The 18,687-nt window shown below is 39.6% G+C and overlaps 1 protein-coding gene across 16 annotated transcripts in view; it reads right to left on the bottom strand.

Moving 5' to 3' along the window:
* The window catches only part of EPB41L2 (erythrocyte membrane protein band 4.1 like 2), a 200,949-nt gene that overhangs the window by 68,378 nt on the left and 113,884 nt on the right, over positions 1-18,687 (bottom strand). For all 16 annotated transcript variants that reach the window (XM_037147870.2, XM_053664758.1, XM_037147875.2 and 13 more), the window contains exon 4: positions 14,334-14,438. In XM_037147870.2, the coding sequence (XP_037003765.2) occupies positions 14,334-14,438 (105 nt within the window). The remainder of the gene's footprint in view (positions 1-14,333; positions 14,439-18,687) is intronic.

Below are 18,687 nucleotides of genomic sequence, written 5' to 3'. Positions count from 1 at the left end.
ATCATTGGTGTGTGTGTATATTCTATAAGTATATGTATGTATACTAAAAAAGGGAGATACATATACTTCTCCCTTCCTCACATTTTATATTTCCAAAGGTGATATGTTACATATATTAAAGAAGTTAGTATTTATAGAAATATTTCTACCCACAAAAAGTTAATCCAGACTCTGAGTTCACAAAATACGATCACTATATCCATGGGCCAGATAAAGTAAAAATAAGACCCCTTTCTTCAGAGAAAACTGTCTGATAATACCAGCCCTTTCTGCAAAGCTGCCCCACTGTAGTGAGACTCTTCCTGGAAATGAGGACAATGCAAAAACAGCACAATCCCTTCTCATGAAAAGAATCACCAGTATGACAAGTCCAAGTGTTTTTATGCTCGTGTTCAAGTATTATTTAGGTAAGTTTTCATGAGAGCAAGCTAATACTGCCTGATGATGAGGAGCCACCTGGCAAATCTGTTAAACAGACAGCTTCACCTGTCACCCACCTGAAACACACGGAAACGTTCTCTGGGTCAGGGACCCATGAATCTCTAAGTGACGGCTCCATGCAACTCATGATCAGGCGAGACGAGAATTTTCTCCATGTTTCCCCAACTTTAAGATATACGCAACAACACAAAACTAAAAAGAGCTAAATCCTTGCTGGATTTCAGTGGAATTTATTTTGGATTACTGGAAGTAAAAGTCAAGTATTTTGCCCTCTACTATAGAGCAGAGACATTCATTCACTCAGTGTGGTATCCTTCTCCCCACTTTCCCTTCCTCTCCCCACGCTCTTCCCCAGTGAATATTTACCTTCTGAATGAATAGCAGGTAAAATAAGAAATGAATGAAAGTTACCAGGAATCCTATCACAGGCTTCCAACAAAGTAAACTAAAATGAAAATGTGGTCCTAGAATGTCAGTGTTATTAAATCACCTTTAAAGCACAAAATCCTGAGTTTATGAATCACATGGAGGGGTGACCCTACACGGTTACTCTCACTAGTCTCTAACTGAAATTTAGCATCACCACCAGTTACGAACGCAGGAGAAGAAAGCCTGGGTAGTATCAGCAGCACCTTCAGCTTTGTCGCTCCCAGAAATCAAAAATACTTCCGTTATCATATTACAGTAGTTGCAGATCTATCATACCACTTATGCTAATCGATATTTTAAAATCACAGTAGGAATGATCATATTCTTGCTGTGTATAATGCTCACTTTTTGCCCAAGTTTTTGGGGGAAAAATAAGCATGCACATTAGACATCAGTAGTGCCAGAAACAAACACAAGCAGTGCTTGGTATCCGTTCTCGTGTTTTATAATTATTTGTTACATAAAATTTCTTGTACCATATGTTCAAAAACAGATGCTAAAGTTCCTTTATAATACAAAAAACAAGTATCTAAATATAAATAAATAAATAAATAATTGAATTAAAAATTTAAAAGATTTTTTTCCCTGGCAAAATACATGGGTGCCATTGTACATGGGAATATTATACATGGCAAAATATGGTAGATTTGATACTAATGATGACTTTATCCCAAATTCTTTAATATTTTGAGAATGTTGTCTGTCTTTGGCTTCCTTTGTAGGCCTGTGTACTTTATAATTATACCTTCAAACCACTTTTGAGAAGCAGCCCCTAGAATTCAACAGACTGCTAAAGCACACACACATGAAAAAGGCTTAAAAAAAACTCTATCTTACAAGCTTTCAGAAATTTTTTTACTAAGCAGAAAGCAAAGAGCTGTACAACTGCTTTTTACACTCAAGTCCTTCTGTCAGTTCATCCTCCTTAATCCTGTTCTTCATCTATTACAAATCTGAGGGTGAAAGAGTCTTGGTTACCAAGTCTTCTGGCATTTCCCTACAACATTTTCAATGATGGTTCTCAGAAAAGGTGTGAGTGGAAAATGATTCTCAATTATTCTCTAATAACAGAATCATCTAGAAAAACATAAGAGCTTGCTTATGAATCATTATATTTATATTCCTAGGATGCCAGTGTTTAAAAAACACCTCAGAGATTTATGGTCCAAATTTCTATGCAGAATGAAATAGGGACAACTAACTAATAGCCCAACTCCTACCTAAGTAGCTATGGTAGTATAACACATGTGGAACCGTGAGCTACTGTGGGTTATTAGGGCTCCCTACTCCCTTGGCTTTAGTGAAATTCTAAAACCCTATAAGTCTCTCTGCCACCTCAAAAGAATATTTTATCCCATAGATCAGTGCTTCTCAAACTGTAAAGTTTTACAGTCAGGGGTGTCCAACCCACAGCCTGTGGGCCATAATGTGGCCCAGGATGGCTATGAATGTGGTCCAACGGAAAATCCTAAATTTAGTCAAAACCTTTGTTTTTTACTTATTAGCTTTCATTAGTGTTTGTGTATTTAATGTGTGGCCCAAGACAACTCTTCTTCTTCCAGCATGGCCCAGAGACGCCAGAAGGTTGGCCAACCCTGGAGACTTTACATGAACAGATTATGACTGAGTAAGTCTAGGGCAAGGACCTGAATTCTTCATTTCCAGCAAGCTTCTAGGTGGTGCCTCTGCCCACGGGCCCTGGACTACCCCTTAATAAATCTAATATAGCCCTAGACTTCTTTTTATGTAGAAATTCCGGTCTTTTTTCCCCGAGAGTTAAGTGTAGAGAGGCATTTTTCAAGTCCTTGATCTACCTCGTAGATGCCCGGCTTTTTCTGGCTCCGTGTTCTAATTGTTGACAGCTCACTGCAGGAAGCTCTAGCACATCCGTGCGTCCGTGTTCCCGTATCTAAGCACTTCTCGGAACTCCTCCCTATCAGCATCCCATCAGTGGTGTGAGTGGGCAGCTGCCCGTCGAGGGCCACTCACCACACCAGACCTAGATAACACTTCCAAGAAACCTCCTATCTATCTTGCCTAATTCCCCTTCAGACTGCACGCCAGGCCCCATTTGGGAGTTTTACAAAATGCCAGGTGGGCCCTGTCCCCTCACTCGCCTTGGGTGGTGGTCAGTTTGGTGAGGTGAGAGAAATTAAATTCAACCCAGCCCACACTGTATTACCAAATGTTAGAAGTATAAGAGTCATTTTGCCTAAAATTTCATCTTCCCTTGATTATTTATAGCACTAAAGCAGATTCCCTTTAGTACACCTTTGCCTAAATTAGGTCTAATAGAGCATTACATAATACTGGTGGGAAGCTGAGAGGTAGAGAGGTACAGGCTTTCTATATAACAGTGACTACACATCTGGAGAGAGTGAGTCAACTCCTGTCTGTGGTATTATAAGGTGTAACTGGATTGAATATAGAATTTTATTACAGAATAGTTTATATATGACAAGAAAGGTTAATATTTGAGTTTTTACTTACAGTTTCTGGGGGGAATGGCCTGGCTTTAATCAATTTTCATGAAGTTAGCTGTGGATATCAACTACACTTCTAATAAGCTCCTCTTTCATATTGCTTAAGCAAAATATTATAATCTGGGGGCCAGATGCCAAACTCTAACATCAAAAATTCAAGACAATGTTTTTTTCCCTTTAAAGAAGGTCCGAAATTCTTTTTTTTTTAAGGTTTTATTTATTTTATCTTTAGAGAGGAAGGGAAGAAAAGAAGGAGAGAAACATCAATGTGTGGTTGCCTCTCGTGAGTCCCCTGCTGGGAACTGGCCTGCAACCCAGGCACGTGCCCTGACTGGGAATTGAACTGCGATTGTGTGGTTCGCAGGCCCGCAATCAATCCACTGAGCTATGCCAGCCAGAGCTCCAAAATTCTTAATGATAGTTCCACGTAGACATGAATGCAAGAGCTTCATGGACTCGGAATTTCATATACAAAAAGTAACAAAAGTGCCTGATTCCACATATTTTTAATATTTTCCATAATAAAGTTTACACAAGAGTTTTCAACAGACATGAAAAAGTTTTAACACAAATAATGACAGGTTTTCATACTCAGAGTGAATCGAAACGCTTTCAACTCGAGGTCCCAAATATGATGGGTACAACACAATACTATACTAAAATCAAAGGAAAGTTTAGATTTTTCTCTCCATGGAAAATTTCCATACAATACCCATGGCTTTCCCCTCAACTTTACTGTACAAAAGTAAAGTGATAAGTGACTGAAACTTCTATAAATACAGATAATGTTCAGGATGCAAAAGAAAGCAGCCTACATTTCTGTATCCGGTGCTACTCTATTGTTGAAACTGCATGTGGGTCAAACAGAACAGAAATGATTAAGCTGGTACAATAGTAATAATTTTCTGTGGAAAAAATAGGACATGATACAAATCTATATTTGAAAAATAAGAGTTCTTTTGCCTAGATGCCTTAAGGACTACCTTCTGTCTGCACAAGAAAAAATTTTTTAAATTATATAAAAGTTATAAAAACAAATAGGTTATATATGAATAATTAAATATATTACCAGTTACAGTGGAACATTCATTTTTCAAAAAAGTGAAGATTTCGAAAAGGAAACCCCGCTGTTTATTCCCCCAATGCTCTATAGTTAAAACCTACGTAACAAAATGTACGCCTGCATTCTGGGGAGGTAGAGAAGATGAATCACACCTTGAAGAAAAATAAAGCCAAGCTGTGCCAAGAAACTCATCTCCATTGGGATCGAGCTTTACCTACTTCCCTGCTCAGGATGAGGGTAGCTCCTGGAAGTGGGATTCGGTCAAGTCCTTATAAAATCGTGTATGGGTGACCATTTCAGGCTGTGACTGGGGTGGGAAATACATTTACAGATCAAGAAGTGGAGGTAAAGAACTATGTGCAGCATTTGAGTCAGATCTTAGCTGTAATTAATGATCAGGTTTGCTACATTTCTTTGAGCCTGGAGATGAGGTGCTACTCAAGACTTAGAAGACAGCATCTCCAGAAAGCCCACTAGAACAAAAGTGGACTGAAGCTTGGGATGTATTCCTTACCACCCCCACCATGGTGAAGTTGGTGGGAATAAGAACCTAGATTCATCACATCAGAGTAAAGAAAGCACTGGAAGAACAATGGACCACCGAACCTCAAGAAGACTTGGAAGGCATTTTTCAAAAACAATGACTCATATTCTTTTCATTACTTTTGTTTAACCTCATGTTATGAAGGACTTGTTACTTTCAAATGAGATAAAAATATTTGGGTATATTTAGCAAAAATGTTCTAAGCATCTCTTAATTTTGTCTTGCAGGAGGAACTTATGTTGAACTTTCACTACTTATAGGTGTTTGTCCTCTCCTGGAAAGACTTCGAAATTTTGTTTCAGCATATCAGTAGGAAAATAACCTACTTGGATATTTATAATCAGGGACCTGTGGTAACGCTAAAAGACAAGAAAATGTTTTCCTTAAAAGTCACTAATGTAGCCCCAGCTGTTGAGTGTGCAACTTTTGTCAACTGTGCTAAAAACTGTTTTGTGCTTCATCATAGCTTGTTGCATACAATGTGCCCCCTTATATGGATCAGCCATCAAACATATTCCTAAGCCCCTCATGAGACGGTCTAATGCAAAGATGCATGCTCAACAACCAAATGAGTACTTCCATATGAAACTGATCTCATAGGAATAAGATAGTTTAAACTAACAGTAGAGAAATGATGGAGTCAAATGTTGGAAAATTTTTAGTTTTGGGTAACAGCTAACAAGTTTAGTAATCGATATATGTAAAAAAGCTACTGTTGCAGGAGGTGAAGGTATGACCCACCCTGACTCCAGGAGACCATAAGCAGTTCTGCCTTTGTGCCTCAGTAGGACTGCAAGGATCAGACAGTATCTGATCCACTGTGTTCCGGGGTGAGATGCCACTGCCCAGGACACAGATGAAAGAACACTGCAGCATTTCATCTGATTAACTTTTTCCCTGAATTCCAAACTCCTTACCTACCCTTTTCTTCTTCTTATAAAAAAGGTCAGTTTAAAATGGAATTTGAGACAGTTTGTTAAGGTACAAACCCACCATCTTCTCAGATCACTGACCATCTGAATAAAACACCCATAAAGATAAAAAAAAAAACCACAAAGCATATGCCTACATGTGCAAGCATTTTCACTTGGCTTTTCATAAGAGAAACTACAAAGTAAACAAGGAATTACAAGATCCATATTCAGCATTAGCATTTTTTTGTTAATGAGAATCCTATGGGGAACTCCTCCAAACCTACCCTGACCTTAACATTCCCTGCCTTAAAGACCTAACCCTGTCCTTGGCCTCAGCTACCCCTTTTCATGACTAACACGTGGTCTTCTCATCACACAGAGTTCTCCATTTCATGAGACTTCATCCTCCATTCTCAGATGCAATTATCTCCTCTCCTTCTAAGTTTTCTGTTTATTCCCACTGTACCTGTTCTTTAACTTTGAACTTTCTTCCTTTGGCCCTAGCCTTTTCCCCTAGCCTGTCAGCCCATTGCAGCTTCAGCTATGTTCGTTCCTGTGATCACTATCTCGTCAGCATCTCCGGTTTTCCGAATCTTTTGTCCTACCATAACCACCGTGAACTAGCCAACTGGGGACCCTCTTTCAAACTCCATTTCCCCACCATCATACCCAGGTTGCAGATTGCAATTAGAGGCAAACAAACAGCAATATATTCTTCTGCCATCACAACTGCATGATCTCCAGTTCTTACCCTAAGTTTCCCAGAGATTTTAGGCTGCACTTTGCTTAACTCAGATTTGTTTACAATTGCACCACTCCTTATCTTCTTGCCAACTCTGCGTATGAGGTCACCCTCTTTATTCGAGGCTTATCCTCTTCTTCCATCATCCTTACTCTCCTCTCTTCAAAGTCACCCTTTTCTTAGGCTTTCCCAGAGCCAAAGTCAAAAGTTATTTCTATCCAAGCAAACATGTCAACTGAACAACCCCTGGTAAACATTCTGCACTGTTATATATAATAGCCATCAATTTAAATTTGTACAAGTAAATAAAATTTAACTTCACTTCCTCAGTCACACTTGCCATACTGATCAATAGCCGTATGTGACTAGCAGCTACCACACCAGACAGAGCATGTCCAGAACACGTCATCATCATGACAAGTTCCCGCAGACAGCGCCAGCCTGCATCCACTAGTATTGCTCTCCCATCTGTCCTCTTTGTGGTCAGGCTTCTTTAAATAACAGTATACACCCACTCCCAAATGCTTTATTGTTAATTTACCTCAGTCCTCACTTACACTCTGATTTTCACACTAAACTTTGTCCAACCAACAGTGTACAAACGTTTCCAGCTCAGAGAAATGAAAAGTAGATTCCATCTCAGCCCCTAACCCCAAAGTGCTGCTCCTCCTCCTAGTTCCCTGTGTGAGTCTCCAAGGAGCTCTCTAGCTACCCAAGAGTGAAACTCGAGACTCATCCTCAACCCCTCCTCACCCTCATACCTCAGAGGTGATCAGTCACAAAGTCCTGCAGACATGGCCTACTCAGTATCTCTTCATCTTCACTCCCAATGTCACTGCCCTAGCTCCCATTGCCTCCGGACTAAGACTTCTGACCTTCCTGCCTCCAGTCTCAGTCCCCTCCACTCTCCCTCCATGCCACGAACAGGTCACTCTTTCTGAGATGCAAATCTGACCGTGTCATTTCCTATTTTAAACCCTTTACATTAGGACAAAAATCTAGACTCCTTAGTATAAGACACAAGGCCTTCCCCAAAATGGCCTTTGCCTAGCTTTCTCATATCTCCACCATTACTACCAGAACAATTGGCTATCAATACTCATGTCTATTTCATCTTGGAATATGTAAAAGACACCTCAGATTCTTTTAAAAAGTAAGTTATAAATAAGTATGCCTGACTAAAAGCCTCAATATAAATATCAGGAAATTTTAAAAAAACACCCCACTGTGCTCTGAATGGCTGAGATAGGTCCCACCTGGGGTATTTACACTGTGCTGGCTTCCATTCTTTAAGGCATATCCCAAATTAAATTTACTGATTTCCTTGTTCTTCCAAAAGCCATCTGACCTAACACTTAACATGCCTGAAACTTCATTCATGATATATGCCGCGATCTCCCGGATGGGTCCTCCCCCTTGTCTCTGAATGGCACTTCCATCCATCCAGAAACCCAGGCCTACTTCTTGGTGTTTGTCAGCGCTCACACCCAATCAATCAATCATCAGATTGCTTCTCCCTCCTTCATAAATCTCTCTTAAATCGTCTGCTTATCCACTTTCACTACCACAACCTCAAATCTGAGGCCACCTGCATGCTTTGGGAGAGCAGTCCTGCTCAACTTCCCTCTCATCCCAGTCCCTCTAACAGCCAACTGACCTTCGGAAAGGCAAAGCTGGTTGTCTCACATCACTGTTTCAGCCCATCAGTGACTTACCATTATTCTTAGAAAAAAGGAAGTCTCCCAAGCCTAAATATATAGTCTAGATGGCCCTGCATGATCTGACCCCCACCAACGCCTGGCCTCTCCCCCCAGCCTCACCGCCCCATCTCCTCACTAACCACACCAGACCGCTTTCCAATTCTCAGGGCCCTAAGGATGTGCTTCCCGTGCCCCTTCACCCTGCCGAAGCCAACTACACTTTAGGTCTCTGCTTAAGCATCATTCTCTCCTATGAAGTCCATCAGTACCCTGAATCTTTCCTGTAGAGCAGTCTTAAAATTTAGTAACTGTGTAAAATTCAGTTCTTTACTCTGTCTTCTTCACTAGAACATAAGTGGGGACATTAATGAAGGCAGGGTCTATGTCCAGACTGCTTACCCCTACATGTATAGTGATATACTGGTTTGCACACAGGTATATTTTTTTAAATTGTAGCAAAATATGCAAAATTTAACAACTTAACCATTTTTCTTACTGTACATCAGCAGAGCTAACTCTATTCATGTTGCTGTGAAATAGATTCTAGAACTTCTTCATCTTGCAAAACTTTACATACCCATTGAACCACAACTCTCCGTGTCCCCTCTCTCAGTCCCTAGACACCACCACTGTACTTTCTGTTTCCATGAGTTTGATTGCGATACCTCATAGACATGGAATCATACAGCACTTGTCTTTTTGTGACTGGCTTATTTCGCTGGATGTAATGTCATCTAGGTTCATCCATGTTATAACGTGGCTGCCTTTTTTAAGGCTCAGTAATATTCCATGAATAACATTTTGTTTTATGCAATTCATCCAACAATGAACATTTGGGTTGCTTCTATTTCATGGCTATTGTTAACGCTACAATGAACATGGGTGTGCAACTATCTCCTCCAGAATCCTGCTTTCAATTTTTGGAATATATATGCTACACATAGGATTGCTAATTCATATGGCAATTCTATTTATAATTTTTTGAGTAACCCTGTACTGTTTTCTATAATGGCTGCACCATTACACTTTTACCATCAGTGCACAAGGGTTCCAATTTCCTTACACCCTCATCAATGTTGCTATTTTTTTATACTTGCCATCCTCATGGATGTGAGATGATGGTACACAGGTAGAATTTAATATTTTTAATGTCTAGATACACTGAGGCTACACAGATGAACAGGTATGGTCTCTACGCTCTAGAAGTTCCTAGAGGAACGGGGAGAAAGGCTGACACACATAAAAAGTTTGTGCTACCCAGCTAAGTGACAGACGAAGGGAACTATCAACTCTCCTTAAGGTGGAGGCAGGAGGGGCAGTGTGAAGCGGTCAAGGAAACCTCAGAGTGGGCTACTGGAGGTGGACCTTAAGGAAAAGTAGGCATTCAAATATAAAAATGTGAAGTACATTTCAAATGTAAGGAGTGATATGCTCAAGTATATATTGTATGTACCAGTAAGAACCCTTTTAGGAAGGAAACTAGTGTGGATTAAATATAGACTGTATGTGAGAGAACACAGAGAAATGAAGCTTTAAAAAAAAAAAAAAAAGAGACTGAAGTCACATGACCCAGAGCCTGCTGAGCTACACTAAGAGGGTTAGCAACAGTGTGAAGAATGATCATAGGGACCGGGGACTAAGCAGTTAGCACAGTTAGGAGACACATAAAACAGTCAAAGTAAGAGATGACAGGGGCCTAAACCAAAGCAAAAACTATGAACAAAGAGAACCAAGAGAAGCAAGTTAGCAGGTAGAAACGACAGAGCTGGTTGACTAAAGAGCAAAGAAAAGAGGTATAAGAAGCAAAAGAAATATATACCTACTCTTCAGGGGACAGATGAAATTTAAAGGGAAAATGACCAATTTGCTTTTAGGCAACTGAATGTAGTGTCCAGTAGTCAGGTAAGTATTGTATATAAGTCTGAGAGTCAGGTGAAAGATGAATTGGATGCATATATTGGGAGTCATCAAAATAAATAACAGTGTGTTCTGCTAAACACCACTCCTCCTTAGGTAAATCTAGTGTTCCAAAAATAGCAGATTTCTCACTGGAGCATATCCTATTTCTACTAACAGAACATGTTATTCTACAGATTTTACAACACACTGCACCGTCTCCCTTTTTCACAAACACTAAATGCTGCTATGACTCCACCAATATGTAATCTCAAAAAAGTGGATAATGATAGCCCAATTCCCACCACTCTCTCTTTTGCAGCCTTGAGGGCCATTATACGGAAAACACTATTAAGACTACCTTATAATTTAAAGTCTAAAAAGAGCTCCTAGTTTATTTAGTCAAATGTCTAATATGTTATTACTTCTGAGAAAAGTACTCTAAGTAGAGTTCTAATAAAAATACCCACATACTTACTATTCAGCAGGCAGGCAAACAATGGAATTGTCTTTAAGTGTGAACTAAATAAATACAAATTAGCTATCAAGGACATAAAACTAAGCAAGTTGAGAAAATTTAATTCATACGTAATTATCACCTTTATACCCTGTATTTTATTACCAGGACACATAAATACAAACAATGATGGCATGTGGATAAATAAAACTTACAGCCTATATTTATCTACTACCTGTTCTATTCTGTTGACTGCGATGTGAATGTTAGATATTAGAAAGGAACTCCATTCACTGCAGCCAAGTGTTCTGGGCATCCTCAGATGGAATGATCACAGTGAGTCTGTCCACAGCCATAATCTAACAGACTTAAAAGGGCTTCGCTTTAGGGTGCAATCCTGGACCAAACCCTTACTCTTCTACACTGACTAGCTTCACTAAACTTAAGTCCTAAGACTCAGACAGTGACACAGAAGAGGAAGTCCTTTCTAAATAATGAGGGAAGTGTCAGAAGCTGCATGTTTATACCTCATCCCATCCCCACGTCCCCAATTCATATAGTAAAACCTAAACCCAGATCTGAGAGTACTTGGAGGTGGGGACTTTGGGGATGATTAGGTCATTAAGACAGAACCCTCATGAATAGGATTATACAAAGGAGGCTTCAAAGAACATCTCATCCCGTCCCATCCAATGAGAAGGCACTGTGTGAACCAGGAAGTGGGCCCTCACCAGACAACAAATCTGCAGGCACCTTGATCTTGAACTTCCCAGTCTCATGAACTATGAGAAATACATGTCTATTCTTTATAAGTCACCAGAGACTTTGTTAGAAAAGTCTGAAGGGTAAGCCTGGTTAATTGTCAGAACTGGTTAATTTTCTGTCTTTAATTTAACTGTGTAACTGAAAAGCCCTAAAGTTCTCTGGGATTATCATTAATCGTTATGGAACACTCATGCTCCTGCTTAGTGTCAAGGAAAATTCCTGCAGCAGAAGCCATCTCAAAACATTCCTGATGTCAGGCAGACCTCCACTGGGTCCTGGCTGGTCAAGCAGAACCACCTGAGTTAGGCTGGGCCCCGTATCCTTTTTTGCCCCCAATCTCCCAACAAAAGGGAACACTCACCCCACACAGGCACTAAGATCTGTTCAGCAAAGCAAACGCTCTCTCTCAAACCTACAGACAAGTACACATGGGTCCTCTTCACATTCCTTCCATTAAGCTTCCTTTCCTGTTTTTCAGGAATGCTTAATTCTTAGCATATAGGTAAATTCAAGAGCTAAAAATTCAACATAAATATGTTTGTGGACTTCCAGTCAAGATGGCGGTGTAGGCAGACATGGCTCACCTCTTCACACAACCACATCAAAATTACAACTAAAATATTCAATAGCCGTCACTCAGAACTGTCAGAAATCGAGTTGAATGGAAGTCTGGCAACTGCAGAATTAAAGAAACCACATCCATCCAGACTGGTAGGAGGGGTACAGACATAGAAGGGGATGGTACCACACGTACATGTGGTGGATAAAAATTTGGGAGGGATATCTCAAAAAAGCAACAGATGGCTTCAGTGAGCCCAGGCCCAGCACCAGTAGCAGCAAGCCTAGATTCACAGCTTGGATTTACCTGGGAATCTCTAAACTCAAGTAGCAGTCATCTCAGATTGCTTTATAGCTCAGACAGGGTGTCCCTGGGCAAAAACACAGGTAGGGGTTGACCTTGGCCTGCACCACCTGAAAAATCCCAGAACCAGTGAAACCAGTGGACAGCTACAGACCACATCAGAGCACCACCGCCCCAATCCTACACAGCTGATCCTCTGCAGAGGTTAGAGGCTGGCAGTCAGTGGTTACAGTCAGTCCTTGCAGCTGACTGGCCTAGGTAAATCCCTCCCATTTATCTGCCAACAGCAAGCAAGACTTAACTATAAGAGGAGGACATACTCAACACACATCTCAAGTACCCAGCTTGGGTGACTAGATGGCTGTACCACTAACCCCTACAAGACACCTACTACATTAGGCCACACCAACCAACACACGAGTCAAAGTAGCTCTTCCTAACACATAGAAACAAACACAGGAAGGCTGCCGAAACAAAGAAATATGGCCCAAATGAAAGAACAGATCAAAACTCCAGATAAAGCTGAATAAAATGGAAATAAGCAACCTATCAGATGCAGAGTTCAAAACACTGGTTATAAGGATGCTCAAGGAACTTAGTGAGGACTTCAGCAGCACAAAAACACCCCAGTTAGAAACAAAGGATACACTAATTGAAATAAAAAATAATTTACAGGGAAACTATAGTAGAGTGGATGAAGCTGAGAATCAAATCAATGATTTGGAACATAAGGAAGCAAAAAACAACCAATCAGAACAACAAGAAGAAAAAATAAATTTAAAAAAAATTGAGGAGAGTACAAGTACCCTCTGGGACAACTTCAAGCATTCCAACATTCACATCATAGAAATGCCAGAAGGAGAACAGAAAGAGCAGGAAATTACAAATCTAGTTGAAGAAATAATGAAAGAAAACTTCCCTGATTTGGTGAAGGAAATAGACATGCAAGTCTAAGAAGCACAGAGTCCAAAACAAAATGGATACAAAGAGGCCCACTCTAAAACATATCATGCCGAAGTTTAAAGATAAAGAGAGAATCTTAAAAGTAGTAAAAGAAAAGAAGTTACCTACAGGGGAGTTTCCATAAGACTTCCAGCTGATTTCTCTAAGAAAACTATGAAGGGATTGGCAAGAAATAGTCAAAATCATGAAGAGCAGGGACCTACAGCCAAAATTGCTCTACCTAGCAAAGCTATTATTTAGAATCAAAGGGAAATAAAGAGCTTTCCAGACTAGAAAAAAACTAAAGGAGTCCATCATCACCAAACTATTATTATATGAAATGTTAAAGGGACTTATTTAAGAAAAAGAAGATCGAAACTATAAACAATAAAATGGCAAAAATACCTATCTATCCACAGCTGAATCGAAAAAACAAGCTAAGCAAACAAGTACAGAGACAGAATAATAGACAGGGAGAGCACTTTATGGTTCCCAGATGGGAGGGAGGGTGTGGGGGAGTGAGTGAAGAGGTGAGGGGATTAAGAAGTACAAACAGGTAGTTACAGAATAGCCGTGGGGATGTAAAGTACAGTACAGGAAATGGAATAGCCAAAGAACTTATACACATAACCCATGGACATGGACAACAGTGGGGGTATTGCCTGAGGAAGTCGGGGTACTGAGTAAAGGGGGACAAAAGAGAAAAAATCAAGACAACTGTAACAGCATAATCAATAAAATATATTTTAAAAAAGAAATGGAAGAGAGAATAAACAATAAAAATTAGAGATACTGGGGTAAAAAACAACAAAAAAAAACAATTTTTGAATCAGTTCTTTCAGTCTCTAATAATTAAGAAGGGATAAAATTCCATTACGTCTGCTTATAATGTAACTGAAAAAGCAGATACACAGAATGTCAAAAAGTACAGGTGATTCTCCCTACACAAGTCCAGTACTTACCAAATTTCTCACAGAACATAAAATATGTCACAATAAAAACAGAAAATCTGTTTATTTTAAAGGTGAATTGTGCAGTAAAGAAAAATACACTATTTTTCTAAAACAATATAAATAAACTTGAAACTCCACTTACTTTCTGCTCAGCGCTTTCCTGAAATGAAAGTCCAAAGTAGTCCTTCTCCAGGAGGTTGAGATGTTCACAGACTTTGTCAAACAACGCTTGTCCCTTAGCACATTTCTGAGAGAAAAGGAATAATATCTTTACTTGTCAAGCACTAGAGATGCCATGAGTACTATCAATAAAGGGAACCTTATAACATTTAGTTTAAAATTCTAATCTTGTAAAACTGTGCAAAGCATACATTCTAAAATAAATGCATAATCCGATGCTCCATGGTTTACGCCGTTCTATATAAATGTAAAAGGATTAAAAGTAAAATGCTAAGAGTTCATTGATTTTTAAAACATACAAAATATGTCCAAATGACTGTGTCAATTTCTCTACGTACCTCATGTCATATCTGTGTATGAAGGATACTGCCCCCCAGGAAACTCATTTAGCCTTATTCCCCAATGCAGCCTGAAACAATTGGTCCCATCAACACTTAGATTTGATTGCTGTTCTGTGATATTCGTAAAAGAATTTTTTTCAATACAAGCTACACTTTTTTCAATAATGATATAGCACTCTCTCTTAAGAACAAAGTTTAAAAATATAACGTATTGGAACTGGGACAATAAATCAGTTGCCCCTAGGACTTACCATATTTTTGCCTTAATTTGTGTTTTTTTAATTTAAGAAGCTGCTATTAATAGAGATAGACACAGAGGAAAAGCCCATTGTGTAATCAATGGCAAAACATAAAGTGGTAACTCATTTCCAATTAAGATGCACGCCCCTGGGAATGGCCAACTGCAAAGTCAGGTCACATGCTCCCCCACCCCCACAGGGAGGTAAGCGACCACTGGACCAAGTGGAAAGTGAACAAGCCATCAGACCTGTCCATCCTCAGGGTGAATGTCCTTGAGCTACCCAAGTGTGTACTTGTTAGTTCATGCAGCATGTGAAAATTAGAGTTCTCCACACACGTATCTTTAAATATGCAGTAAGATATAAAAAACATTTTATTAATAACTTCAAATAAATACACTGTGATAAGGGGTTTCAAAAAATAGTTTTCAAAGAAACTCAATTCAAGGGCTTGCTTCTGTCCTCTAACCTTTTATTCCTCCTCTTTGTGGGAGTGGAGGTAAGATATTCATGCCTGAAACATTTGCAAAGGAGAATCTGGAACTATTATTATTAAGCCTTTTATACTAATAGTTCTTTAAAAAATAAATTAATTCAAATAGTAAAGAGGAAGAAAGCTACACAGACCACATTTCAACATAACAAGCAATGTACTCTTCACATCACTACATATCCAGAGAATTAAATGATTAAGTACATTTAACATGTGTTTTATGTCCATGCAGTTAAAGTACATACAAATACAGTAATAATAAAGAAGAGTATGGGATCTGGATTCCAAACACCGAAGTTCTGAGCGCATGCCATTATTTACAAGCTATATGACCAGGGACACTCCATTTGCCCACCTCTGCAAGGGGGCCAATAAAACATCCCAGACGGGGCGTGGTGAGCACTAAATGACTTATAATACATACAGAGAGCCCAGACCACCGTACCTAATCAATATTGGTGCCTGTTGTTTACAAGCTGGAGAGTTTAGAACATGAAAAATGACTAATTTCATTTATATATGAAATTTTGCTTTAAGCTCTAAAAATTAGGTTCTGAATTTTATTATCTGATCTGCATGTAATTATTAATCTACACAATTAAAACTGAATTTGGAGGTATTTTACAATACTTGTATGAGAAGAGAGTGGCTCGAATCATGACAGTTATTTCCTGAATGTGCAGTATAGCTCATTGTCTCTTCTGTATAGGAGCCTGGAGTAGATGGGAGGGGATTTGGTTGCAAATAACAGTAAAGAATATTTTAAAGGTAATCAATAATGTAAGATAGAACTTGCTTTCTCTCACATTAATGTCACTGTACACTCCTGAATCTCCAGTGAGTAGAAGAAGCCTGCCTAGCGTAACAGGAGCTGGAAAAAAAATACCTGTATATAACATACTTAATTTAAATGAGGTGACATTTCACGCGCTGAGGTTCATAGTGAGTGACTGTAGCTATTCTTTCAGTGCCTACTTCGTAATTAGGAACTTTCCTTATCTGAGATAACAGAGGGAGCAAACTATTATAGCTCCTGCCACATTTACCTACTTAGATTACCACCCGCCATGCATTTATTATGAGGTATAAGTGAGTCACGGAGGACATTTTATCTACTATAAAGAATCATCTTCTTAGTCAGAAAGATACTAAAAAGTCGGTGGAAGCTTATATAAGGAGTTGACCTTTAATCAGATACTAGTTCTCAAACATAGTACTTCTCTGAAACTTCTGACTGTAAAGCCAACTACTTTCAAGTCAGCTAACTACTGAAACTGAGCAGCTGTAGACGTTGTGAAGAAACGTGAGACTCGAAAGGAGATTCATACCACTGCACTTGGTTATAATGCTATTTGAAATTAGGGAGAAAAAGACATTTAAGACAACTGTTGTCTATAAATATACACCTCAGTTCAAAGGGAAAACACATTCCAACACTGGTGCCCAGTCAATTTTTGTTAATAAATCATAATTTCTCACTGGTTCCCATTTCAAAAATAGAAACATGCTCTCTTGGGCAGAAGCCCCCTGGGATTAAGAGGAAAGCATCCGCACAGCTCGCCCCACCAGCGCAGTGTTGGGGGACAGGCAGCAGCGCGGGGCATCTGCCTGAGCCGCCATCAGAACCAGTCCCTCCCTCACGCGACCTTCTGTAAGCACGTCGCTGTTTATAGGCGAATGTGACAATGGAAAACCACTTAGTCGCCCTAAAGTAGAGTGTAAAGTGAGATCACGGCTTTTTTAACAACTCACTGTGAGGGTCAGATTAACCCAGTAAGATAGTACATGTCCAAGTGCCGAACTATGTGCCTTAATCAGAGCTGAATTCCATTCCCGGCTGCTCTTTCCCTGGCCTACATCTAAAACACTGCCAACATGTCTTCTAGGTGCTCAGATTGCTTCTCTACTATTCTCTCCTTCTCTCTCCAGGAAACAGATATTTTAAATGCTTGATAAGATCTTAACTGTGCACACAAATCAGCTAAGCTTCCATTCAGCATCTCCACCTTCAATGAACTCAAAACCTGGCTGGAAAGATGAAAAATACAATACTGTGTGTGAGACACCTGCTGAAAGATCCGTGTACCAAGTGCTATAGGAACACCAAGAATGAAATGAGCATGTAAGAAAAATCATAGCTTCACCAAGACTGCGACATCTGAAATGAATCTTAAGGAAGGAAATTATTTTTTTAAGACAGAGAAACAGAATATTCAAAAGAACTTAATTTTTACTTTGGATGTCTGGAGTCTGACAGCCCATTTGTATTCCAAAGATACTGAAGGATACAACAGATGAAAAAAGTAACCCATCCACAATGGTGTGGCCATGCAATACGACAGACAAACATGCTGCCCTACTCGCCGATGACCACGAGGGCTTACCAGTCTAACAGGCTCAATACACACGGATCCAACATCTAACCTGGATCGGTTCTATAAGATAATGGGGAAACAACAATACATAAGATAGACATGGTCTCAGGAACTTTACATTCAACTGGCCCAGATGAAAAATAAAAGAAGTACTCTCCCCACCATCCCCCGAAAAGTCCTACCACTCTGGATGTAATCAGGTAACTTATCCAATCAATCAAAGACAAATGAGCAATGGCTTACGAGACAGCCTGATACAAGAACTCTACCCAAAGACAATGTCTTGCTCTGGGGACAAGATTACCTGATACAATCACATCTTCCTAAAAGGAGTTTAAATACAAGACAGATATAAACACAGACTTATGTGTAGACACGAACACATACAAAGTCATAGAGCAGAGTAGTACAGACACGGAGGAAAAGCCAATGAGAAGGCAGGAAGCAAAACCCAAAGGTATCAAGGAAGCAGACTTGTGTTTGCCGAAATATGTTGCACTGCTCTCGTGAGAGGCTCCACATATACACCCACATCCCCAGAAAGGGGAGTACAGCGGGACGAGAAAAGTTCTGGTCACTGTGCATAACTACTAAGCATCGAAAGATAAATACCCTGAGAAGTTCTATGACGAAACAAAAAACTAGTGTCCTATCCTTCAACCTAATGCTTCTCAAAATTTGGCTTAAAAAACAACCCACTATCTTTTAAAAATGAAACATAATCATTTAACTGAACTGAACTTTTCTCAAGACTGACACTGGTTTAATGAGATACAGAACAATCTACCAACCCAACTTCTGGAAGGTGAAACTTTCAGGAAAGTTTCACAGGGAACTCAGGGGATCCAGAACAAGTCGCCCAAAAATG

The sequence above is a fragment of the Artibeus jamaicensis genome, unplaced genomic scaffold (assembly GCF_021234435.1).
Source record: "Artibeus jamaicensis isolate MK-2021 breed Jamaican fruit bat unplaced genomic scaffold, CSHL_Jam_final contig_387, whole genome shotgun sequence".
Lineage (NCBI taxonomy): Eukaryota > Metazoa > Chordata > Mammalia > Chiroptera > Phyllostomidae > Artibeus > Artibeus jamaicensis.
Note: the sequence above shows the minus strand (reverse complement) of the source record. Positions and strands in the feature narration are given on the sequence as shown.